The sequence below is a fragment of the Pelobates fuscus genome, chromosome 1 (assembly GCF_036172605.1).
Source record: "Pelobates fuscus isolate aPelFus1 chromosome 1, aPelFus1.pri, whole genome shotgun sequence".
Classification (NCBI taxonomy): Eukaryota; Metazoa; Chordata; class Amphibia; order Anura; family Pelobatidae; genus Pelobates; species Pelobates fuscus.
This window is the reverse complement of record NC_086317.1, coordinates 168511349-168538078: the sequence shown is the minus strand read 5'-3', so window position 1 is coordinate 168538078 and position 26730 is coordinate 168511349. Positions and strand designations below refer to the sequence as shown.

Below are 26730 nucleotides of genomic sequence, written 5' to 3'. Positions count from 1 at the left end.
ACTTAACATAAAATAATACAAAAAGAAGGAATAGAAAAAGAAGTAAAGGAAGGAGAAGGAGAGAATAAAAAGAAAGGAAAAAAAAGAGACCACTGATGTAAAGATATTCCTTTTTCTATTTTTGTTGTTGTTGCCTAATAATAGTTCAGCTTTTCTGCTGGTGATTGCAATAAGAAAGGAGAAAAGAGAAGAAGAAAGAAAAATGTAAAAATAAATAAAAAATAAAAAATTCCAGTTTTCACATTTAACTTCATCTTCAATTAGAGCAGCTCGCGCACCATTAGGCGCTGCATCGATTGAGATGCGGAAATTCATTACATTTAAATTATATATGTATAAACATGCATAAAGTAGAAATAAAAGATGCATTTAAGTACATATATTTTAAATTACACTACTTTCTTAAAATTTTTCGCACTTGCACTAAAAAATTCAATTAATGTGGCACTGGTGGGCGGTAAGGAAATGTTACCTTCAAAAAAGATATATAAGTGGATGTCAGGTATTAAAAGGTTGACTACCCCTGGAAAAGGCTGTCCAACCTAAACAGAACACTGGTTCCCTCCATAACATGCGTCCGTCACCATATTGGGTGCACCAGGTGGGATGCGAGCGTGCATCGCGGCAACACTGCAAGCCTCCTGTGAAGGTAGGGAGCCCTCCAGGTGGGGACTGGGATCACCCCTGCCGGTCCATAGGGGGAGGTACCGGGGCTTCAGTTCCATGAAGCTGCTTACGTCAGGTCAGGAGTTTGGTCGCTACTTCCTCCCACAACGCCCGCTAGGCCTCAAACTCTGAAGAAATCACAGTTGTTGACCGCTGAGTGTAACCCCAAGTCGGGTCCGGGCGTGCAGGATATCAGGTAAGCACAAATAGGACAGGACAGAGAGACAAAAACACCGGCAACTGGACTATATCACCGAATTCGTGAGGAGTGATTACAGAACACGTCCAGTCGCCATGACATTCAGGCCCCACCCCTCGATTTCAATATATAGAATATACATTATCCCTGTTACACCCTCTTGGCTGTCAGACAACACACCCTGTTACTTCCTGGTTTGCTTAGCTCAATGGAGCTAAACTCAAGGGGCAGCAATTGCCCAGAGCACCTGCCTTTGACAGACTTCTCATTGAGCTGCATTGGGAAGTTTGTGATTGGACAGCCACAGAAAGTCTGGGCAAGAGTAGGATGGGAGCGCTTGCAAAGGTTGCAGCTCATGCAAGTGATTTTTAGATAAACCCCCAATGAAAAAAAAGCTTATGGGCAGTGCAGTGTCCCTTTAAAGTCTCTGTCGAGGAGTAACTGTAAGATATGCTGCCACACGTCGTATATAGACTATTGCTAGTAACCTATGGTTGCTGAATACATGCTCTGCAGACTGGATACCGCATGAATGTCTGTGCAGACCTGCATGCAAGTTCATAAATTCTATAGTATTACAGCATGGATTTAAAAATAAATAAATCACCCTCATCAGAAGCTTTCCAGGCTCAGAGGAGTCTCCATTTCCACTTAAAATGGTAGCCAACAACTTACTACTGGACAACGGTCAGAGGCCGGATGAAAATGATGTGTTTTAGCCATTGGAGACCCATTGAGACAGCAGGAGGAGCCAAACCTGGGTCCCAACTCAGGCTTTAATGGCCGCACTGTATTTCAGCATTTAACATTGTGCAGCTGCCAGTCTGTGATTCTGTATGATATGTAGTCATTCACATTTATCACCCACAAAACGTATGGATTACAAGTTCTCCATGGATATTGATACACAATTTTAAAGGACCACTCTAGGCACCCAGACCACTTCAGCTTAATGAAGTGGTCTGGGTGCCAGGTCCAGCTAGGGTTAACTAATTGTTTTATAAACATAGCAGTTTCAGAGAAACTGCTATGTTTATCAATTAGTTAAGCCTTCCCCTATTTCCTCTAGTGGCTCTCATTGACAGCCGCTAGAGGCGCTTGCGTGATTCTCACTGTGAAAATCACAGTGAGAGCACGCAAGCGTCCATAGGAAAGCATTATGAATGCTTTCCTATGTGACCGGCTGAATCCGTGCTCAGCTCTTGCCGCGCGTGCGCATTCAGCCGACGGGGAGGAACGGAGGCGGAGAGGAGGAGGAGAGCTCCCCGCCCAGCGCTGGAAAAAGGTAAGTTTTTTACCCCTTTCCCCTTTCCAGAGCCGGGCGGGAGGGGGTCCCTGAGGGTGGGGGCACCCTCAGGGCACTCTAGTGCCAGGAAAACGAGTATGCTTTCCTGGCACTAGAGTGGTCCTTTAACCTAAGCTATGTGCTGTCACATTTGGCTAGAGCAATGTATACATACAATAAACAAGACTGTCATATTAGCCCTACCTATTTAACTGGAGCTGGATATATTTTCCAAATCGACTGCTGTTGTTGTTTCTGAGTGTGCAAGCATTTCCTGCAAAATTCAAGGAGCAAAAAAAAAAAAAAAAAAAAATGAATATTCTCGATATTTTCCATGTCAATGCAAATTTGAGTTTAATTTAAAAATACAAAAATGAAAAGTTAAAAAGCAAACAAAAACAATTCGAATCAAAATTGTAATAATTAAATCAATAACACAACAAAACCAAATTTTTTAACCAGGATACATTTCCAGCACAATAATAATAAAGCCTACATGGTTTGTATTGTGATTCAGAGAACTCTGCACAAAAAAAAAAAAAAAAAAAAATTATGAAAATAACACACAACATTTTTGGAAAGACATATTAAATAAAAAAAATTAAAATATAAAAACTGACCAAGGTTTTCTTATATCACCCTACATTTCTGAAAACCATAAGAATAAGGAGGGTCAATATGGGATTGGGATGTATTCGAGAAAGCGGGCAATACTTTAACAACAGAAAGGAAGGCATGGATGAAACAGATGAAAATCGATATTTGACTGATAATATAGAGAGAGAAAAAAGTCACTAATATTCTTGGATGACACACTCTGTTTTGGAATGTTTACTATGGACCCTGTTAAGCATTTTGCATGATTTACAATAAAAACTTTAGATTTGACAGAGAAAAGAACATGAATAAGCGAAAGGGATTCTGTACAGCATCAATTGTAAACTCTGAGTTTGTCCTGGGGATATGAGAGATGTTTGCACTTCTAAATCTCTGGTGGAGTTGTCCTAACTTAGACTACTTTTGGGAAAACTACCCAACAAGTACTTAAAGGGTTACTCCAAAACTGGTTAAGAATGTAGCAAACCCCGTCGTCTCCCCCAAATATTACTTCTTTTCACTGGAGGGATGTCGGGAAGTATGGACTGAAGGCACAGCAGAGAGGAGGGGGCCATTGGCTGTCTGGTATCTGGATTTGCACAGAATTGACATTAGCCAGCTTGGAACTTCTGGACTGGCTAATGAAGCTGCCAGGGAGGTGAAGTAAATGCTGTATGTGCAATACAAATCATCAAAGTAATCGTGGTTCCGGGAGTAACCTTTCAATTATTATTATTCAATTATTAGGACCAGCACTAATTATGTTACATCACACAGACCTCTTCCTTAAAAATTACAAACATTCTTCAATTTGCCATTTATTAAAGTCAGCAAAAGTTCTCATTCCACCGCACTGGCGACAAACTACACCTCCCTCAGTAGAGGAATTGCTTGCTAAAGTACCTGAAATGCAATCTATGGAACTATTCAATTAATCACTACATGGCAGATCCACCAAGGTGTCTCAACTATGTTACCGTTGAAACAGGACACTAGAGTCAGATGAATATTGTTCTATGGGACTGGGGACACGCAAACTGTGTGCATAAGCAGTGCAGTTACTAGTCATCCGAGGTATCTTGATAAACCCTTTTGGGTGTTAGCTCTCATAATTTAATTGTACTTGAAGATCTTTATTATTATTTTTTTTTATTATTCCCTTCCTAGAGGCAGTTTTTTAAATTTTTTTTTTTTTTTCTTTATCTTTCCTTTGTTATGTTGCAAGTACATTTCTTATGTAAAAAGTTTTTAAGACCCGTACTCCTATTAATGACAATCACTAAATAAAAAACTGAGTTCCATTTGCAGATTTTCACATTACGTGTAATTCAAAGCATCAGAATTTCACTTGTTCTGGTTAGATTTACTGGCAGAAATGCACCTTAGCCCATGGCAGGTCAGCCATATTTCAGAGAAGACTGTTACACTCATTTGAAAATTGAAAAAAAAAATTAAAAATAAAAAGGAACACTAAGCATCATAACAGAGATTATTCACTAAAGTTAGAATTTAAAGGGAATTTCAAATTTAAGGCCAGAGTAGCTAAACTAGAAACATAGCTGACTAAGAGAATTTTTCCAGTTTGGCTATTTTGACCTTAAATTTGAATTCACTTTGAATTGTGAATATCCCTGTTACACTAGCAATTCTGATTATGAACAATTCTACAATGCAACTATAGTTACAGCTTGGTTAGTTCGCTTTAATCTTGCCATTCAAAATTTCGATTCACAGTTGTATTTATTGCTGTGTTAGCATTTAAATATACATTTAACATTTTTAATTCTAGAGAAAATATTTTCTGTAAACATGTTTCTACAGGGTACATTTCTAGCAAGTCATTTCTTGTCACCTTCCTGTTCATTTGCTTTAATGGCAAGTCCCCATCATGTCTGAGAATGCATTACTGAGGGAAAGATGTTGGCATAGTTTGTGGTGCGTAGCACCTACTTCCTCATTAATGATCCGATTATTCAGAACACTTTTACATACCAATTTGTTTGTTTTCCTGTTTTTTTCCTTCAAACTTTTGAAGTATTATTTTGCAGCCTGACCTACAATCAACAATGACATTTCTACCCTAAAAATGTTGCATTCATTGGTTCACAGGTGAAGGACAGATACGTAGATAGACAGAAGCATGAGTCTTGGTTCTCACGCTCAATCAACAAAACTTACACTTAAGCTCTAAATCTATAAGTCGGTACATTACAGGGAATTCTGAGCTAATCTGGTCTTGAATAGCAATTGTTTTATTAAAGGAGCACTACAGTGCTAGGAAAACAAACTTGTTTTCCTGGAACCATCGTGCCATTAGGTCCCCCACACCCTGAGGGACCCCTCCCGCTTGGCTGAAGGGGTTAAAACCCATTCAGCCACTTACATTTCTCCAGCGCAGGGCTCCCTCTGTGATGAGGAACTCTCCACCCCCGTGCCGACATCAGATCCAAATACGCATTCGCAGCAAGAGCCACGCCGTCCAGCGTCTTCTCGCTGTGATTTTTCACAGTGAGAATCGCGGAAGCGCTTCTAGCGGCTGTCTAGCGGCTGTCTTTGAAACTGCTATGTTTACAGCTGCAGGGTTAAAACTAGAGGGACCTGGCACCCAGACCACTTCATTGAGCTGAAGTGATCTGGGTGCCTATAGTGGTCCTTTAAATGAAACTAAGCCGATTATGGTATGGTCATTGAAATAAGCAAGGAGATGTCCTCTAAAAAGCCACAGAAATATGAAGAAATCCAAAGAGATGTGGGTAAAAACAACAAATGAACTGTGCAATTTTGCATTTTAATTTGGAACATAATCATGTACCAGAGTATCAGAGGTGAATTGAAGCCAACAATCTTATATTTGCTTTAGAATTTCAACACATCTAGCTACTAGATATTTACCAAAAGCCTCCATTACAGGATTGGAGTCAAGTACTCTGCTTTCTATTCTTTCCACAGTCTGATTAGCAACGTGGGAGTCGTAAGCAGCAGCAACGGTGGCATAAAACTTCATAAGGCACCGAGACGTCCATGTCTACGAAACAAAGAGTTCATCATCCAGTACAAAAAAAAAAACTAAAAAAACTACACAATTCGATCATGTGTATATACATTATTGAAAAAAAAAAACACAACACGACAAAATTCGTTCTTGTTTAAGACTGCTATTACTTACTTTCCCAGCACCACTCTCTCCGCTGACAATAATAGATTGGTTTACTGGCTCTATTTGGCTCTGGACATTTCTGTATGCCTGCTCTGCCACGGTGAAGATATGTGGCTTAGATTCCTAAAATAAATAGAGAAAAACCAACCACAGTATAAATGACACACATTACTACAAGCAATGATTTCTCTATCCCACCAGTATGAGATAAGCAATACAAACACATTACAGCAAATTTTAGCTTTAAGGGTTTTTTTGTTTAGTTTTTTTTAAATTAGAGTGTTCATTTTTAATGTAGATTACTTGGCCCCATTTAAAAAATAAATAAAAGAAAATGGGTATTCCTGCTCTGGGACAGTTAACGGTCTCCAGCCTGATCCACTCACCCAGGAGATCACAAGGCACGATGATATCTGGTTCTATCAAATGCTTCATAGAGAGGACCAAAGCAGCACGTGTTGCAATAATTGTGATGTGCCAATCTATGAGATGCATTCAATTTCATTATGCTATGCTTGATGAGTTTGAATATGAAGACCCTCAAAAGTTGAAGTATTTCATGATAACAACTAGAGGCATACTTTCTGCCAAATGGAGACAGTGCGGTTTCTCGGAAAAAAAAATAAAAAAAATTTCACTATTCAAGAAAAATCTATGCACCAGAACCAGTACATCAAGCTGTAGTGGTGTTGGTGCTTAGAAGAGTGTTGTTTATGGGCAATAATCATGACCGGGGCACCCTGCAACACGCGGTGATACCCCACATAAGCCACCCGGAATCTGAATAGCCTAGTCGGAGGCTTGCGGCCTAAGCCTGAATGAACCGAGTGAGACGGCCGCTCACCTGGTTCCTTACCCGCAGCAGAGACAGTCAACCTGCATCTCCCCCCCCCCCTTTGGACCGGTGGGGGTTATCCCGGTCCCTGCTGATCGTCTCCATGCATCCAGTTAATCCCACGCAACAGCCTCCACTGGTGAACAGGCCACAAAGCTCCCATCAAAATGGCGGACAGGCCTCCTAATCTTGAGCTCCAGGAGCAGCATGACACGCCAGCTGGATGCTCAGCACTCGACCAAACACTAACGCGACTAGAGGCAACCTTCGCCCGTTTCTGGGCGCAACTGGAGGGCCGAAGCCGGGCAACAACACAAGGCCGGGACTGCGGATGGAAGAGGGGCGGAGAAGGGGTCCGTGAATCACCCTCGGGCACAAAACCCCACCAACCTGCCAAGAATCCAGCGCTGAGCCCAACTGGGCTGAGGGCCACCAGGGTTACTCTCACTAAGCATCACCCACGGAGGCAGAAGATCAAACGCCGCAGGCGACGAACATTCCAGCGAATATGCCGCACCCTGCCAAGGAAGGACTTGGACTCAGCCGTGAGTACCCGAGTCCACGCGTCACTGATGCAGGCTCTCCCCACAGCCCTGGGCTGGAGGGTTGCCACATGTCACTCCCTCCATGAACTGCCTTCCAGCGACAACAGCGAGTTCCCGAGCCTTGGAGTTGGCTGAAACAGAACAATGCCCCCTAGACCCAGGACGTGACTCACCCGGTGCGAACACGGCTCTCAGTGTACACTCACTATGCTCTAGTTTAAGATTGAAATCTGCTCCTGTACTTCATGCTTTAATGTAATCCCCAGCAGAGAAGGCCTACCTGGGCTCTTGTAATGTGTAGCTGCCACTCCTATATCGAGCCTGATATAAACCCCCCTGGCTACCACACTTATTGGTTCACCCTGAGTATCCGAAGCAGGCCTCCCCAGTTTGCCCATTACCAAAAATGTGTGGAGCCACAGCAGATTACTTATAAAGCAGATTACTTATTTAGCTAACTAACAATGTCTGTTCATCCTACTTAAGCTTGAACCAGCATGTTCTATTAATCTGGTATTTCAGTATTGCCCAATCTACCCAACCACGCTAAGCTAACCCGCAACTGAACTATCTCATGTTATGTATAAGCTTGATTCATGTTTTCCTAAATAACTTTAAAATGTGCATGTATTCTCGACCACCCCAATGTACCAAGCGATGATATCCAGCGAGGGGAATGCCGTTGGGGTACCCCAAGCTTGTTGTAATTATTCTCTGCACAGCAAAAAAAAAAAAAAGTTGTTGTTATGGGTCTTCTTTTTGTCAAGAGCGTTATGGGGGAAAAAATCCAGACATCGTTATTCAGCTCTCTCTTACTCCAGACACTTCACACTAAAGTCTGGGAGGGAGTTATATTGCATCACTAGAATATAGCAATGAAAGACCAACAGAAATTGCCTCACATTGACTTGACAAGACACAGAGCAAAGGTGGCACAAACTGACAGAGAAGCTCTCACACGACTAAGGGTAATTAAACACATTCCATTTAGAATCTCTGAAGCAGGTAGACCCCTATCATGGTGGCATGCAAAGTATAGTTGTTAAACTAGTTTTAATCCAGTTAAGGGAGTGTCAGCTCTTGCAGACGCACATTTGCTGAGTCTTACATGTTTTTGGTTTTTTTGTTTGTGTTTTCAAATACATTTCTTCATTTGAGACGGGTGACTCATGATATAATGAGCAGTTTGTAAGACAATAGGTATATGAAATTTAAATTAAACATTAAAGGGACACAGTGCAGCACTGGCATTCAGAGTCTATATTTAAAAAATATTATAAACAGCCTATATTGCCTATATTTAAAAAAAAGTTTTACTTACAGTGTGCCTTTCAGACAAGTTCCCTGTAGCATACATTAAATACCCCCATTATCATAAACTAAATGCACAATAGTATAAGATAAATCCCACCAAATTAATTGAATACATTTTTTTTATAACAACCATAAATATATTCAATGTAAAATGTATATGTATTAGGAAGTATGTGCGCATGGATGTGTGTGTTGGGCAGTATGTGCGCATGGATGTGTGTGTGTTGGGCAGTATGTGCGCATGGATGTGTGTGTGTTGGGCAGTATGTGCACATGGATGTGTGTGTGTTGGGCAGTATGTGCGCATGGATGTGTGTGTGTTGGGCAGTATGTGCGCATGGATGTGTGTGTGTTGGGCAGTATGTGCGCATGGATGTGTGTGTGTTGGGCAGTATGTGCGCATGGATGTGTGTGTGTTGGGCGTGTGTGTGTTGGGCGTGTGTGTGTTGGGCGTGTGTGTGTTGGGCGTGTGTGTGTTGGGCGTGTGTGTGTTGGGCGTGTGCGTGTGCGTGTACATATTGGAACGTTTCTTTTTTTTCCCCTAAATGTCTGCTCACTGTGTCTCTTCTAAAATGTCTCCTAGTTTGTATAGGTTTCCTAAAAACCTCAACAATCTCTCTATCCCTTTCCTAATTGCCTTCCCGGTCTGTTCCCTTTCCCTAAATTTATCACTGGTCTCTCTGCTTTCCCTTAGACACTTAGGAGTCTATTCACTAAACAGTGATTTGAAAAAAGTTGAGATGACTTTATACAACTCTTCTGTTTTGGCCTAAATGTTTCAAGTTATATTTCAACCCACTGTTTAATAAATAGACATGGAAAAGAAAAGAAGAGAAATTGACAGAAGATAATTACCGGGTTATTCACTAGAGTGAAATTGTAAGTGTAAGGGCAGAGTAGCCAAATCTGGAGAATGTTAACAGGTGTTTTGACCATAAATTAGAAGTTCAATTTGAATTCCCAACAATTCTCACTTTATTGAATAACCCTATTGGAATAAAGAGAAACAGGCTGGAGAGAATCTGTGGCATAGAGTGAGCAGATAAATCATGTACATAGAGACTGCAAGCTTTTGGAAACAGACACAAAGGAGAATGCTGGGGATAAACGCTAATGAGAGAGATTGGGCACTATGGAGGAAAGGGACAGCTGATCAGACCTAATTAAAAACCAAATGGCAAAATGTATACCATTTAGAAGAATTCGCCAACTCAGCAACTGTCACAGTTCAGCTGTTTTTGCTTAAACTATGCAATTCGATTTCCAATTAACTGAATTCATAGTTTAGTGAATAAACTTCTGAGAGAGTGTAGTTGCATTCAAGAGGGGGCGGCAAAATGGATCTTTGACTAGGGCGGCAAGAATCCTTGCACCGGCCCTGGTCCTACGCTTTAAGTTCATGACATTAAAACTTAAGTGAATGACCATGGGGAGGAGGGGATGAGTTTTCAGTCCACGGCCAGCAATTTCTGGTGAGTTTGATTTGGAAAGATTACACAAAATCTACAAAAACACACTGTTTTGTACAACCCTGTCATTAATGTGCATGTAGAGTGCTTTGTACAGGCATAAGAAATCTTCTGCGTTACACCAAAAAGGTTGAGAATCCTGGCCTTGATTTTAGAATCCAGCAATCTGTAGCACTTTTTATACACAGTGCTAAGTGAGATGGTCCATGAGCTCGTATTTGAGTGGGTTATGGCAAAAATAAGCAGGGGGGATGATTACTAGATTATGAGGCTAAACTGAAAAATAAATTTTTAGTTAGGAGCAATTAGGAGTCAGTGGTTAGGAGATAATTAGAGAAGACAGGTGAGGCACAATGGTTAGTAGGGCAGCATGGATTCATAATCACTAGAAGCCAGTTAGTAGTACCATCAGATGTCTACCAACATTTGTTTCAAGTCTACCAAGATGGCTATGAAGAAGTTACCTGAGGATGAGGGGCTGTGTGGTATTGCTTCATGATTTCAGAACTATACAGTTTATACACTGGCTGAAACGGGTTAACAGCGACCACAGTGCATCCAGCATTTGTATAAAACACCTCGGCGGCATATCTTGCTTGAAGACATTTCAGAACTGGAGAAACAGAAATTCACAGTTGAAACGTCACTTATCCTAAGGCACTGGATCAATCATTTACATATACGCTTGCTGGGTAACCTTGATATTGCAGATCTGAATCTTAGAGTTAGGCAGGAAATGTCCTAGAGAAATGTCCTAGAGTCATTCACAAATGACAGTTCTTCCATACAAAGCACATTTGAAAGAATGTTAAAAATATTTACAGTCTTCAGTAATTTTTCCCTTTACTGTAATCAAGAGATTACAAACTTAAACATTATAAAGAAATTAATTACATAGGCCCATATTTAACCCCAAAACGACATCTCTAATGCATATAGGGGATCCCCTACATGCTTCCTTGCAGTAAATAAGGGAATGTTACAGCACTATGGATACAACTGTATACTACCCTTAAAGATATGCTATAGTCACAAAACAACTACAGACACGAAGGCACTTTTGGTGTAAAGAAAATGTCCATGCATTACCACTGCTCAATTACCTGCCATTTAGGAGTTAAATCAGATGTTTATGCAACCCTAGCCACACCTCCTCTGGATGTGTCTCACAGCCTGCATGAAAAATAATTGTTTTATTTTCAATCAGATGTCAACTTAATTAAGAAGTTTTTATCTCCTGCTCAGTAAATTCAACTTCATCACACATAGGAGGTTCCTGCAAGGTCTAGCAATTTATTAACAGAGTAGGAGAGAAGAAATTCTAAATTAAACAGACTGTGCAATGAAGGAAGTTTAAACAGTAGATGACTCTTCGCATGAAGTGTTTAGGAAGGCTGTGTAAATGCAGGGAGGTGTGACTAGGGCTGCATAAACAAAGTGATTTGGCCACTACTCCATACTAATTCTTCTTGACCTCTCTGCTGCCTTTTACACAGTTGATCATGCTCTCCTTCTTCAAACTCTTCAATCACTTGCTCTCTGTGACTCTCATGGTTTTCCTCTTATTTCTCCCAATGCTCATTCCCAACCTATCCCCTGCTGTCCTGCAACGTGTCACTGCTTGCCTTTCTTCCATCTCTGACTGGATGTCCTCCTGCTTTCTGAAACTCAATCTCTCTAAAATTGAGCTCCTTGTCTTTCCTCATCCTAACACTGATTCTCCTCTTTAGCTCTCCCTTCAAGTTAGTGGTAACCACATCGGTCCATACTTGCAAGCGCGCGGTCTTGGCATCATACTTGATGCTGGCCTCACCTTTGAGCCTCACATCCACTATGTTGCCAAATCCTGTAGATTCCATCTTAAAAGCATAGCCCGCATCCGCCCCTTTCATACACAAGATGCTACCAATGAGCTTGTCCATGCTCTAGTAATTTCCTGCATGGATTATTGTAACCCTCTCCTAATTGGTCTTCCCAAAAGCCATATTGTCCCGCTACAGTCTGTAATGAATGCTGCTGCCAGACTGATTTTCCTCTCTAGTCGGCCCTCTCACACCTCACCCCTCTGTCAGTCTTTACATTGGCTTCCTGTATCCTGTAGGAGTCAATTCAAATTGCTAACCCATACCTATAAAGCACTGAACAATTCTAGCCCCTCTTATATCTCTTCACAGATCCATAGGTATGCCCCTTCTCGGTCTCTCCGCTCTGCCCGTCACCTTCTCCTGTCCGCACCCGTACAGCCAACTCACGTTTGCAGGGCTTCTTGCGGACAGCTACCTTCCAATGGAATAGCCTGCCTACCGCCATCAGACTCTCCCCTAGTCTTCAATCATTTAAGAAGTGCCTTAAAACCCATCTCTTTAGGAAAGCTTATAGCCTCCCAGAGTAACCTCTACCTTACATACCTGTCTCTTGCTCTCTCCTAGAGCAGCACTTTACCCTCTCCTCCACTCCCACCTTATTTGATTGCTATTTCCTGTCCTGTGTTTTATACCCCACAGACTGGAGACTCATTTAATTTGCTAGAAGCCTAAGGATCACTATAGGGTCAGGAACACAAACATGTATTCCTGACCATATATACATACATTATATATATATATATATATATATATATATATATATATATATCATTCTGAACTTTCTTCAGGGTTGTCTTGTTATTTTTGTGTGTGTATATATATATATATATATATATATATATATATATCTCTATATATATATATCTCTCTCTATCTCAAAATCTTACTGTATTCAAGCCTGAAGCTGTAACTCTGCATGCTGTTAGACTCAGAAAAACAAGCAGTATGCATTTTAGGCAGCCATGACCCAGGAAGGATCTCTAACAGCCATCTGAGGAGTGGCCAGTGAAGTTATCACTAGGCTGTAATGTAAACACTGCATTTTCTTTGAAAATACAGTGTTTACAGCAAAAAGCCTGAAGGTAATGATTGTCTGGTCTATCAATGCAAATCTATGGGTAAAGTTCGGCATCTCCCTGTAGAGAATGGGGATGCTGAAAGTCATTGCTGCACACCGTGCAACACTAATCCAGGAAGCACCTCAAGTGGCCATCTGAGGAGTGGCCACTAGAGGTGTTCATAGGCATTAATATAAACACTGCCTTTTCTCAGAAAATACAGTGTTTACAGCAAAAGGCCTGCAGGGACTAACTATATGCAACAAATGCAATAAGCTGTAGTTGTTCATGTGACTATAGTGACCCTTTCATCTAGATATCCCTGAGCAGAAATCTACACATGAAATTGTTGCAAAAAGACTTTAAAAAAAGTTGGAAAAATAAGAGAATTATTCTATTGTTCACCCATACCGGTTATTCACTTACGGGTTATTCAGATATTGTGGGAGAAAATTAGAAGGGAACTGATAACTTTTACGCCCATGTATAAAAACTTGAAAAAAGCCAAGTGGTGAGATTACAGCTAATAGTACAGCTATTTGTGCAATTTTCTTGTGAATTCTTCCTAAATCAACATTTGATTAACAAGCTCCTTAAACGACTACGTAATGTACTTTTTGAGCAAATTCCCTTTCCCTCTCTTTATCTAGCAGTATAGCGGGCACATCTACATCGTCCTGCTCCCAGAGTCCAATACTATCTTCTGATTCTACTCTTAAATGTACACATTGGATTCTATTGTACTCATTCGTTATAATTACAATGGATGTTATTTGTCAAATCTAAAATAAACAATTAATCTGATGCGATTTCTCATCTAGCATCAACCTTTATGCGTCTTCGTGATGCAGACAGGAAAAAAAGGTTAGAATGTAATTGAAGGTGTAGAAGTTCTCATCTAAAATTTGAATGAGAAAACGAACAATCTGATATCTTCCGACCTGTAAAAAACCATTCCAGGATGGGAGAACGTTTTTAAAATCACCTGTTTTAGTTGTAATTGGGTTAACTTTGGTGAGATCATCATACAAGTGAAGATGATTTTCATCGATTAAAAATGCATTCAGTTCCTCTTCAAATGATTCATCAAGGTTCGCAGTAACAGAGGTCTTATTTAGCTGTCCATTGACCTACAAGACAAAATAGAAAACAAAAAAGTTAAGGAAAGCAAGCAGGACACATTACCTTTAGTGTAACATAAAAGCCAACTTGAATAATATATGGGATATACTGGAAGCCATAGATATAAAACCAATGGGATTTGGCACACTAGAAACTTTCCTTTAGTGTAATCAATTTAACGTTAGAACTCGATTTTGGAGGCCACTCCCCTTGTGTATGTTAATGCATGCCAAAACAAATGTTTAGACTATTTTATTTTAATCATAATGTTAAATACTGTATAATTACCAACCATAGACGAGTTTTAAAAAGGCCATTAAAGGATCAGTAAAACATTGATATATAACATTGAACATAGGAAAACATTGATATACTATTGGAAAGCTTGGATGCACACAAATGCAAATCAGGTCCTCTATGAGGAGCATTGCATTGGACCACGCCGGAGGAGGCCATGCTTTCTCCATGACCTCATGGATGGAGGAGAAGTAAGCAGTGCTAAAGGTGCCTCGGTGCTTGAAAACCTTTCTTTTCACATGACACACATTGGTGATTGAGGATTGGGGGGGTAAGTAGCTATATAACTGGGGAATACAGTGCTATTCACCTTTAGGTTTAAATCTTGGAGGACCACAATAACAATAATACATTTTATACTTGCGGTATTACTTAACACACATAGTAAGGAACATTATAGTGTATTCCTGACACTATTGTGTGAAAAATCATAGTTTAGGTGTCGTGTCCCCCTTACCTCCCTTTAAAGAATTTTAAAAACTCACCCTTATTTCCAGCGTTAAACAGGCCTGTCACAGCATGCTCCACCCATGTCTCCTTGGCTGGGATCATCAAAACTTACGACCTCAGCCAATCCAATGCTTTCCCACAGTAAAGCATTAGGTGGTTATTGCCCATGCCATGCAAAACACTGCACCAATCAGCATCTCCTCATAGAGATTCGTTGAATCAATGCATCTCTATAGGGAGCATTCAGCGTCTCCAAGTAGAGGGTGGAGACTCTGAGCATAAGTGCTGCACATTGTGCAGCAGTGACCCAGGAAGTACTTCTAGTGACTGCCACTGGAGGTGTTACTAGGCAACAATGTAAACACTGACATTTCTCTAAAAAGGCAGTGTTTACATTAAAATGCCTGCAGAGACATACTATACTCACTAGAACAACTACATTAAGCTATAGTTGTTCTAATGACTATAGTATCCCTTTGAGTCAGTGGTGGGAAACCTTCAGCCCTCCAGATGTTCTGCACTATATTTCCCATAATGCTGGCAAAGCATCAAGGGAGATGTAGTCCAAAACATCTGGAGGTCCGACGGTTCCCTACTTCCTGCTTTAAGTGTTCACTTGGGTTCATGAAAGCGTGCCACTCCTCTTGTATATGTTAATACATGCAAGAAAAACATTTAGACTGTGTTAACATGTATTTAAATCATAATGTTAAATATTGTATAATTACCAACAGCAGACAATTCAATATTCAAAGCAAACCATGAATTTCCCTACACAAAAAAAAAGTGACTCATGCAATAAACATTCACCATCCCAGCAATTACAGCAAGGATTTTCCATTTCTCCACCCATTCTCCCTCTCTTCTAGATACTATAACATAAAAATGGAATTTCTTTAGCCTTTACCAAAGTGTAAAAAGTGAAACACCACCGCCAAAATTTAACACATCAGAGTATACTTATGTTATCCACTGGGGATCTCCAATCGTTTGAAGTATGTACATAAAAGAAAAAAGATATAACAAATAATAGTGAAACTTCGTAAAATATACCAAAGCAGAAGTAAAACCCAGAGCTAAAACATATAATGTTTATCCCTTACTAAGAAGGGGGGATCTAGGAGTCACAGAGATATATCTTATATCACAAAAAAACACAAGATATCATATACCAATTTTATTCATATACTATATGAGTAAAACAAAAAAAGATGAGCTGTATACACGGCTTCTGCCGTTACTCACTAAAGCGCCCAATAGATATAATGATTTTAGCTTTTTTAGTGAAGTCTGGAGTCCACTGCCACCTCTAACGGTGACTGGCAGACTCCGCCCCCTCTTTTCTAAGGGATACAGATTATTTGTTTTAACTCTGGTTTTTACTTCTGCTGGAGTTGAACTATTCTATGTTGTTATTTCTTTTTTTCTTTCATGTACATAATAAACTTTAACAATTGGAGATCCCCTGTGGATGCAAAAATATACTCTGATCTGTTATATTTTGGTGGTGTTTTAACATTAAAATAATAATAATAATGGGGCGGGGCCTGACCGCCGGTCGGATCAGACACGCTTTGTCTGAGCTCCGGCCTCTGAGCTGGAATACCGGAGCCAACTTCGGGCCACAAACAGCTACCGACCTGAAACCGTGCTCACTGCACCATCAAGACGGCTGTGACCCAGGGGATACTCAACAGGACCGTCCACGGCGCCAAAGTAACCCGGCTGAGGCCTACGAGCTTGAGCCGAGAGAGACGGTTCTCTGGCCGGCGGTCTGCTGCTCCCTCCCCCCCTCTGGACCGGGGGGGGTCATCCCGGTATCCATGGGCAGCAGCCGCCGCAAACCGTGCCACCATCACTCCGGCCACACCGAGCACTGAGGTCCGTACATAGGATCCCAAGATGGCCGACCAGTACCCACACTGTGCACGACACGCGGCGGCTGCCGGAAAAAGCTACCCGAGCCTGCGGTTGACAACGCAACTCCCGCCTCTAGGTCCTGCCACACAGGACACTCACCAAGCTCAGCAGGGAGTCAGACCTCGGACTCACCTTCCACTCAGCCTGTAACCGCACGACCCCTGCAACGACGACCACATGCGGCTGACGCCAGGCACACCATCGCGGCTCACACCAGCCCCCGGAGGACTACATGAGACAACACACCACATGGGCATTGGAAACGACCAGACGAGAGGGAACAGAAGAAGTCACTGCCCACCACATTAACCAGGAGGCTACCGTAACTCACCCCCCTAGCAACACACAGAGAATCAGCAGGGGAACAGGGACTGTACCCACAATGGGCTCACGCCCCCTGGCCCGACCGTCACCCACACAACTCCAACGGCCTCACAGAGCGGGCGTCGGCTGATTACAGACCACCCTGGGGACTAAGACCTACGTACCCCATATGAGCAAGGGGGAAGGTTTCCTGTGCTGCAACACGAACTCCCAATCCGCTGATTTTTACCGACCTGCCGTCTCCTGCTTCACACCTCACAGGGACGACGGACGCCATCACCTGCACGGCTGTTGTGCATAACCCTGGACTGCCAAGGACTCTTACTCATGCAGATAAGCAAAGCTACCAGGGATTCTTATGTTAAATTTATGTTATAATATGTTTTAAGTCGTTTAACCCCTGGTTACTGTATTACAACATTCCCTAACAAGCGTTGACTTTGATGAAAACATGAAAGTTAGTCATGGTCAATATTAAGTTAATATTTCAGCTAAGATAACTAACAGAAATTAATACGCTAAGTATACGTCTCAATAATCTTTACCTTGTCTAGCAAATCTGTCTCCGTGCTCATTCACATTAAGCGAGGTCTCTATCATTACCTGTAATATGCCTGTCTCTACAGCATGAGCCCAGTTTGCTAGCATATACACTAAAATCGTACCTCTTACATGGAAATAACATATCCAGTTCTAGCATGTTACCAATTACCACAGTTAACGCATGAACCAAACATGTTTGCATAACTTATATACCTATACCCATGTAAAGCGATACCTTAATGCCATGTTTTTTAAGCCTGATAAAATAAAAAAGTGTGCCCGTTAAGAATACACCCCGCATGCTCGCGTGGGAAAAGCCTGAGGATTGCCTTCGGGGTACCTCAAGCCTGCCTGTAATATATGCGTGCACTACAAAAATAAAGAATTAAAAAAAAAAAAAAATAATAATAATAATGATTTTTTTTTTTATTTCTTTTTAAATAAAATGTAAAAATAAAAAAAACTTACATCAAGTACAACTAAAGTTTCATGCCATCCTCCTTACAGTCTGCTTTAACGCAGATGGGACAGCATAGATGTCGGGAAGGGGTTAAACCAAAAATGTGTTTTTTTTTGGTTTGTTTTTTACAGGACTATAGTTATGTTACACAGGCTAAAAAAAAAAGAGACATGGTCCATCAAGTTTAGGCTCACACATATCTGTTTTTTGATGTTGATCCAAATTAAAGGACCACTCTAGGCACCCAGACCACTTAAGCTTAATGAAGTGGTCTGGGTGCCAGGTCCAGCTAGGGTTAACCCATTTTTTTTATAAACATAGCAGTTTCAGAGAAACTGCTATGTTTATTAATGGGTTAAGCCTTCCCCCAAAGCCTCTAGTGGCTGTCTCATTGACAGCCGCTAGAGGCGCTTGCGTGATTCTCACTGTGAAAATCACAGTGAGAGCACGCAAGCGTCCATAGGAAAGCATTGTAAATGCTTTCCTATGCGACCGGCTGAATGCGCGCGCAGCTCTTGCCGCGCGTGCGCATTCAGCCGATGGGGCGGAGAGCTCCCCGCCCAGCACTAGAAAAAGGTACGTTTTACCCCTTTTCAGAGCCGGGCGGGAGGGGGTCCCTGAGGGTGTGGGCACCCTCAGGGCACTCTAGTGCCAGGAAAACGAGTATGTTTTCCTGGCACTAGAGTGGTCCCTTAAGGCAAACAAACAGTTTGAAGCACTTTCAATTCTTTTCAAAAACTAGCAAAGAAATTCCTTATTGACATGTGTGACATGTCATGATTCCCTTTTATTCCAGAAGTTTGGTCCCTAAGGGGTTAAATGAACATTAAAGGCACCCAGACCACTTAATCTCAATGAAGTGATCTGAGTTTAGTGTCCAAGTCATTTTAACCCTGCAGTGTATCATTAAAGGGTTAAACACACCTCTAGTGGCAGTCTTCCTGACAGCCACAAGGGGCGCTTCCATTGTGAGATATGAGAGAGTTTGAAATCAAATGCGGCTCATAGAGAGCAATGTATTGGCACACCTTTTTGAAGCACTATATTGACTGAGAACATCAATCTTTCTAGATGATCTCAGCCAGGTAGGGCTGCCAACTGGCCAGTATTTCACCGGCACAACTAGGGTTCAAGGGTGTTGGGTCAGTGCCCGTTTTGCAAAAATAGCAGCAACGCAAAGTCCATTAATTTTATCAGACTGGAATTCTGGGCGAGGATTGAGAAAAATGGCGCTAACATGTCAACCTCTGTTATACATGGCAGGTACACACATTGCTATATACCCACGCAATGACAAACACCCACTCAGACACAGTATGCACTCACTACTATACACTGCATACACACAACATACATTGCTATACACAGCATGCACACACTATATATACACTGTGTACACACAGCATGCACACGACATACATTGCTTTAGACAGCATGCACACACTACTATACACTGCATATACATGCCTTACATTGCTACACACTTCTATACATCCTGATACAAACTTCTGCACACACACAAATATTGGGCTAACATATTTCTGCATATACACAATGCTACACGCTTTTTTACTACGTGTGTGTGTGTGTTTGTGGGTGGGCGTCGGTAATCTAAACAGGTAGCAGGACACTATAGCGTCAGGCACATATATTTGTATTCCTAACAATATTGCGTTCCTTTAATAAAATAAACAATTTTGTTTCCAGTTTTCATAGAGAACTCCTTGAACACAAATTAAAGGTCACGATAGCACTGCTGGCAAAGAAAGCAAACAAGCAAGACCTGTTCAAATATTGGCAACTTCCCAAACTAGTGCCTTGCAGGTGCAAACACAACAAAACAAAAAAAGAAAATAAATAAACCATGTCTGCCTCTACAAAGACATATTAATGCACAATTTTACCACAGAGAAGGGTCATTGCAATACACAGTGCTATAAAAAGCATATACAAGAGGTTATGCAATAGGAACGTAGTGGTTATTGTTTAACAGATGTTACATTGAAGTATTCTCCTTTAAATACCTGTAATCCACAAGTGTTAAAGATCATGGGAATTTCTTACTTCTGCATTGTTCTAGAACCCAGAAAATGGGACTACAGAACATATTTGTGAGGGTGTTTGAGTTGAAAATAATGAACACAAAAGTGTAAAGTGAAAACACCCACGTAAAATAAAACAAAACAAAACACTGACAGAATTTTAAAATAAACCTTAAATTTACTGTAGCCTCTCACAAAAATACTTTTCTAAAATATTCCAAAGTAACATGAAATCAATCTGTGTTGGTGGGTGTCAGAAACAAAAAAATAATACAAAACATATGGTGAGCTACAGCGGACACAAAAAGTGATATGTTATATACTGCACTCAAAACGCAGGTATCTTGGCACGTCAATGGTTGTAGTCAATGAGTGCTGAGTTTAACCAATACGCCCATGAACAGCAGTGATGAAGGAACACTGTAGTGTTTAGAATACATGTCTGTATTCCCCCTCCCATTTATACAAATAAGAAAACGAAAACAAAAAAAAATGTAAAATGACTCACCTTTTCTCCAGCTCTCCACTCTCCAGGGTCTCCCTTGGAGCTGTCGTGACCTTCTACTCGGGTAACATCATCCTGGAGGCATCCATCCAGGATGACAGACCAATCCAATGCTCCTCACAGAGGAGCAAGGGCACAAATGCGGAACTCGTCTCGATGTACCCACGATTCCTCCGTAGAGAATCATTGTATTCAATTATTCTCTAAGGCTGACCATGATGACACTATGTGCGACACTATGCATGCAAGATGTTACAGTGTGAGAGTCAGGAAGGTGTGTGTTGAAGCCGCGCTTCCAAGCCTTCTTATTATTTTAATATTGGGTTTTGGGCGGTAGGATGTGGGGAGCAGGACAACTTTAATAAAATGAGTTTACAGTATCCCTTTAATCTTATACGTAGTTCTGAAATTATCTGTAATTTTGTTCAAAAACCACAAATAAATCTAGTCTGCAAGCTACCAGGAGATGCAGTGTTACTAACAGAATGATTCCATCTATATTTTCTTTTGATGAATGAAGCAATCAGCAGTTGTAAATGATGTTGTTATTATACAATGTAACTGTATGTAAGGTTACCTTTGATTATTAAGTTATGGCATGCTCCCCCAGCTGCTTGAAATTTTACTCAATTACCCCCTCATTCCCTTTTCACATTAACAGTAGCTGCAACTTTCCTTTCATTTTCTCTGGCCATCACTTCCAAATTCCCCCTTCTACCTCTTTTCTCAAATCCTCTTTATATCCTTTAGATGTAGATTGTTAGCTCATGGGCTAACTAGGCATTTTGTATAATAGAGCTTGAATGGCTAGATCTGAGCTTACGGCCCTCCTCCCCTCTCCCCCAAATTGTACAGTGCTGTGGATAATTTTGGCGCTTTATAAAAACCAGTAATAATAGTCAAATAGCCAAGGCATTATAAATAGTGGTAATATTGAGTTTCGTGGTAAGAATTGAGAAAAAAAAAAAAGTTGTTTCATAATTGTGTGTGTAAGGTTTTTTACACATATTAATACCAATTAATTTAACACTTAAAGGCACCCAACCAGCTATAGCTTAATGAAGCAGTTTTGATGTCCTGCCCTCTCAGTCTCATTGCTCAATTCTCTGCCATTTAGGAGTTAAATCACTTTGTTTATACAGCCCTAGTCATACCTCCCTGCATGTGAATTGCATGCTGTTAACGGAACAATCTAAGCAAGGTAATCTTTACAGTCTGCTATATTAGTTACAGTGTCAGAAATGTGGTAAGATGACAAACTGTTTTAGTCCTGTTGGGTACCTGGAATAAAGGGACAGGAAGCTGGGAGACTAAATAGTGATATTAGAAATATAGTGTCCCTTTAAGGAGGTAGGTGCTGGTGCAACCACATCAAGGCTACAGGCGGCCAGAGAGAGCACTGGAAGTGTCCCTTCACAATTCCCAGCAGCTTTTCTGAGCCTCTTCTCCTCCACCCCCACACTCAAGCTCTGTTCACAGAATCAAGCAGTTGATGTCACCAGCAGAAAGAGGCTGGAAAATGGTGACCTCAACTCCCAGTGCTCCCACAGCCTTCAGTGCCAAGTAGGCTTCAAATACTCAGCAGCCCATGAATGAGAGTGATCTTCTGTGTGTATGTGACTGCTAGTCAGTGAGCTTGTATTTGTGTCAGAGAGCTTGTGTGTCAGTGAGCTTGTCTGTAGAGAGCCTGTGTGTGTGAGACAGTGAGCTTGTCTGTAGTAAGCTTCTGTGGGTATACCAGAGAGCTTGTCTGTAGTAAGCTTCTGTGTTTATACCAGAGAGCTTGTCTGTAGTAAGCTTCTGTGTTTATATCAGAGAGCTTGTCTGTAGTAAGCTTCTGTGTTTATACCAGAGAGCTTGTCTGTAGTAAGCTTCTGTGTTTATACCAGAGAGCTAGTCTGTAGTAAGCTTCTGTGTTTATACCAGAGAGCTTGTCTGTAGTAAGCTTCTGTGTTTATACCAGAGAGCTTGTCTGTAGTAAGCTTCTGTGTTTATACCAGAGAGCTTGTCTGTAGTAAGCTTCTGTGTTTATACCAGAGAGCTTGTCTGTAGTAAGCTTCTGTGTTTATACCAGAGAGCTTGTCTGTAGTAAGCTTCTGTGTTTATACCAGAGAGCTTGTCTGTAGTAAGCTTCTGTGTTTATACCAGAGAGCTAGTCTGTAGTAAGCTTCTGTGTATATACCAGAGAGCTAGTCTGTAGTAAGCTTCTGTGTTTATACCAGAGAGCTAGTCTGTAGTAAGCTTCTGTGTATATACCAGAGAGCTAGTCTGTAGTAAGCTTCTGTGTTTATACCAGAGAGCTTGTCTGTAGTAAGCTCCTGTGTTCATACCAGAGAGCTTGTCTGTAGTAAGCGTCTGTGTGTATACCAGAGAGCTTCTCTGTAGTAAGCTTATGTGTTTATACCAGAGAGCTAGTCTGTAGTAAGCTTCTTTGTTCATACCAGAGAGCTTCTCTGTAGTAAGCCTCTTTGTTCATACCAGAGAGCTTGTCTGTAGTAAGCTTCTGTGTTTATACCAGAGAGCTTGTCTGTAGTAAGCTTCTTTGTTCATACCAGAGAGCTTGTCTGTAGTAAGCTTCTGTGTTTATACCAGAGAGCTTGTCTGTAGTAAGCTTCTGTGTTTATACCAGAGAGCTTGTCTGTAGTAAGCTTCTGTGTTTATACCAGAGAGCTTGTCTGTAGTAAGCTTCTGTGTTTATACCAGAGAGCTTGTCTGTAGTAAGCTTCTGTGTTTATACCAGAGAGCTTGTCTGTAGTAAGCTTCTGTGTTTATACCAGAGAGCTTGTCTGTAGTAAGCTTCTGTGTTTATACCAGAGAGCTTGTCTGTAGTAAGCTTCTGTGTTTATACCAGAGAGCTTGTCTGTAGTAAGCTTCTGTGTTTATACCAGAGAGCTTGTCTGTAGTAAGCTTCTGTGTTTATACCAGAGAGCTTGTCTGTAGTAAGCTTCTGTGTTTATACCAGAGAGCTAGTCTGTAGTAAGCTTCTGTGTATATACCAGAGAGCTAGTCTGTAGTAAGCTTCTGTGTTTATACCAGAGAGCTAGTCTGTAGTAAGCTTCTGTGTATATACCAGAGAGCTAGTCTGTAGTAAGCTTCTGTGTTTATACCAGAGAGCTTGTCTGTAGTAAGCTCCTGTGTTTATACCAGAGAGCTTGTCTGTAGTAAGCTCCTGTGTTCATACCAGAGAGCTTGTCTGTAGTAAGCTTCTGTGTGTATATCAGAGAGCTTCTCTGTAGTAAGCTTATGTGTTTATACCAGAGAGCTAGTCTGTAGTAAGCTTCTTTGTTCATACCAGAGAGCTTCTCTGTAGTAAGCTTCTTTGTTCATACCAGAGAGCTTCTCTGTAGTAAGCTTCTTTGTTCATACCAGAGAGCTTGTCTGTAGTAAGCTTCTGTGTTTATACCAGAGAGCTTGTCTGTAGTAAGCTTCTTTGTTCATACCAGAGAGCAGGGACGGACTGACAGTGGTCAGGGCCCCTGGGCAAAATTAGGACCTGGGCCCCCTGTAGACCAATATAAATGTTGGTGTAGATGTACCGTGTATTTGATTGAATGTGCATGTAAAGTGAATGAATGTTTCTGTGTGCATATTCATTGTGAGCTCTGGTGTAAGTCTTCAGAGTATAGTTAAATACATGTTTTTTTTTTTTTTTGTTTTTTAAATAGGGTAGTAATTTTTATGTGTTTACGTAGCAAGGGGGTATAGGGGATCAAGAGGGTGCGTAGGTGGGAGGGTCTGTAAAGGGTGCACTGGGGTAGGGGCTGTAGTGGGTGCAGAGCGGTAGGTGCTGTAGTGGATGTTAGGGAGGGGCTGTAGAGGGGGCAAGGGTTTAATAATGACTTTAAGGGGTAAGGGGGTATGGGCTGCAGAGGGTAGTGGCTGTAGTGGGTGCTGAGGGTATAGGGGAATGTAGTATAGGAATGGGGAAAATAGGGGCTTTACAGGGAGCAAGGAGGTATTGGCTGTAATATGTGCAGGTTGGTAGGGGCTGTAGTGGGTGCAAGGGGTATAGGGATTAAGAGGGTGCCTGGAGTTAGGGGCAGTAGTGGGTATAGGGGTCTGTAGTGGGAGCATGTGATAATAGGGGCTGTAGAGGAGGAAAGGGGGGTATTGGTTGTAGTATGTGCAGGGTGGTAGGGGTAACAGGTACAGGGGGTATAGGGATCTAGATGGTGCTTGGGGGTAGAGACTGTAGTGGGGTAAGGGCTGTAATGGATGAATGGGATGTAATAAGTACAGGGGCTGTAGTGGGTGCAGGGGGTATAAAGCATCTATAGGGTGTCTGAGGGTAGGAGTTGTAGTGGGTGCAGGGGGGTGTAGTGGGGGTATGGAATAATAGGGGCTGTAGAAGAGGCAAGTGGGGTAATGGCCGTAGTGGGTGCAAGGGGTATGGGGACCTAGAGGGTGCCTAGGAGTAGGGACTGTAATGGGGTAAAAGGTGCTTAGTGGGGGCATGGGATATTAGGGGCTGTAGAGGGGGCAAGGAGGGTATTGGCTGTTGTATGTGCAGGGTGGAAGGGGCTGTATTGGGTACAGGGGGTATGGGGATCTAGAGGGTGTCTGGGGGTATGGGATGTAGTGGGTGCAGGGGTTGTGGTGGGTACAAGGGGTAGGGGCTGTGGTGGATGCAGGGTGTAGGTGTTGTAGTGGGGGCAAGGGGGTATAGGGGGCTGCAGTGGGTGATAAGCAGTAGTTGTGGGTGCCTTGGGGTAATAGGAGTTGTAGTGGTTACCTGGGGGTAATAGGAGTTGTAGTGGGGCTGTAGTGGTTACCTGGGGGTAATAGGAGTTGTAGATGGATCAGGGGTATATGGGGTGTAGAGGGGTAGTGAGGCTGTGGTTGATGAGTGGGAGAAGTATAGGAGCTGTTAAGGGGCAGTAGTGGGGGGATAAATGCTAAAAACATTAATTAAGAAAAAAAAAACAGATTTAAAAAGGATATATATATTCCCCCCCTCCCTGAGTCTTACCTTTGGCCAGGGAGGGAGGAATCTTTATCCTGGGTGGGGGGGATGCTTCATGTGCCTCATGCTGCCTGTAACACTGATCAGGGCAGCTCCGCATGGCATGATCTAACTTCCTGCAGAACCAGCCACTCGGAGCTGCCCTGAGCAGTGTTACTGACAGCCTACAAGCTCAGTGTGGCTGTGCTCCTCTTCTGGCAGAGGCTCTGCTCCTGGAGCCTCTGCCGAATTCACACTGAGACAGGCACACTGAGGGGCAGCCTAGTGGGGTCTTTGGAAGGCCCCTTAGCTGTCTCTCAGTGTGCCCTGCACGGGAAGATTATATTTTTAGCAGCAGGGGCCCGCGGAAGGCTGTGCGGGCCCCTTGCTGAGTGCAGGCTGGCTGGGGAGATTGTTTTGTGGTGGAATCTCGGTAAAAATAAATTTAGTAGGCCGAGATTACCACGTGGCATGTGTACGTGCATATGCTGACGTATCGATCAGTTGGTTGCACGAGGCAAGATACGATCAGTAGTGTACGGAGCATGTGCAAGAATACAGGATATAGTATTCCCCCTCCTCCATTGTGCTGGACAAGCCATGCGGTCAAACAGGAAGTTAATTCTTATTTGTGTTGATTGGTCAAGGGAATGTGCGGGTGGAGCTTAATATGGGAGGAGTTATATGCCTATATAAGGAGCCTGCACTATTGTCCGGGGCTCAGAACTTGCTGTATTTTGGTGACGCTAGTCCCTCTGAGTCCCGATCGGTGATCCAATAAAGAATCTCTTCCTTCCTGAAGAAACCTGTGTCCATCTCTCTGTGCTTGGCTTCCGTCAGTTTCTCCGGTATCATTTGGTGCATTGGCCGGGAAGCTCATCGTTCAACGGTAGCTGAGAGGCAGAGGCGTGAGACGGTCTATCTTTGCCCACGTTCTCTACGGCTGCACCCCTGAACTTCTGCGTGGACCTCCCTTCGTCTCGGCGCCACTGGTCTGTTGTCCAGGAGATCATCGGCCTCTACGTGAGAAGTGCTGGGGTGTCCCCGTCGATGAGTGTGAACTCAGGTTCAGGAACGAGGAGGTAAGACAACTGCTGTTTTAGACGGCAGGACCCGCTAGGGGTATACCGATTGT

At 42.2% G+C, this 26730-nt stretch overlaps 1 protein-coding gene across 2 annotated transcripts in view; it reads right to left on the bottom strand.

Annotated features, from left to right (window-relative positions):
- Nucleotides 1–26730, bottom strand: part of MYO19 (myosin XIX) — an 88556-nt gene that overhangs the window by 46063 nt on the left and 15763 nt on the right. The window contains exons 2-6 of one of the 2 annotated variants that reach the window (XM_063452099.1): nt 13976–14120; nt 10532–10680; nt 5914–6027; nt 5640–5772; nt 2355–2424 (exon numbers count right to left, since the gene is read on the bottom strand). In XM_063452099.1, the coding sequence (XP_063308169.1) occupies nt 2355–2424; nt 5640–5772; nt 5914–6027; nt 10532–10680; nt 13976–14120 (611 nt within the window). Of the gene's footprint in view, nt 1–2354; nt 2425–5639; nt 5773–5913; nt 6028–10531; nt 10681–13975; nt 14121–26730 lie in introns of those variants that run through there. The other variant, XM_063452108.1, reaches the window with a different exon arrangement.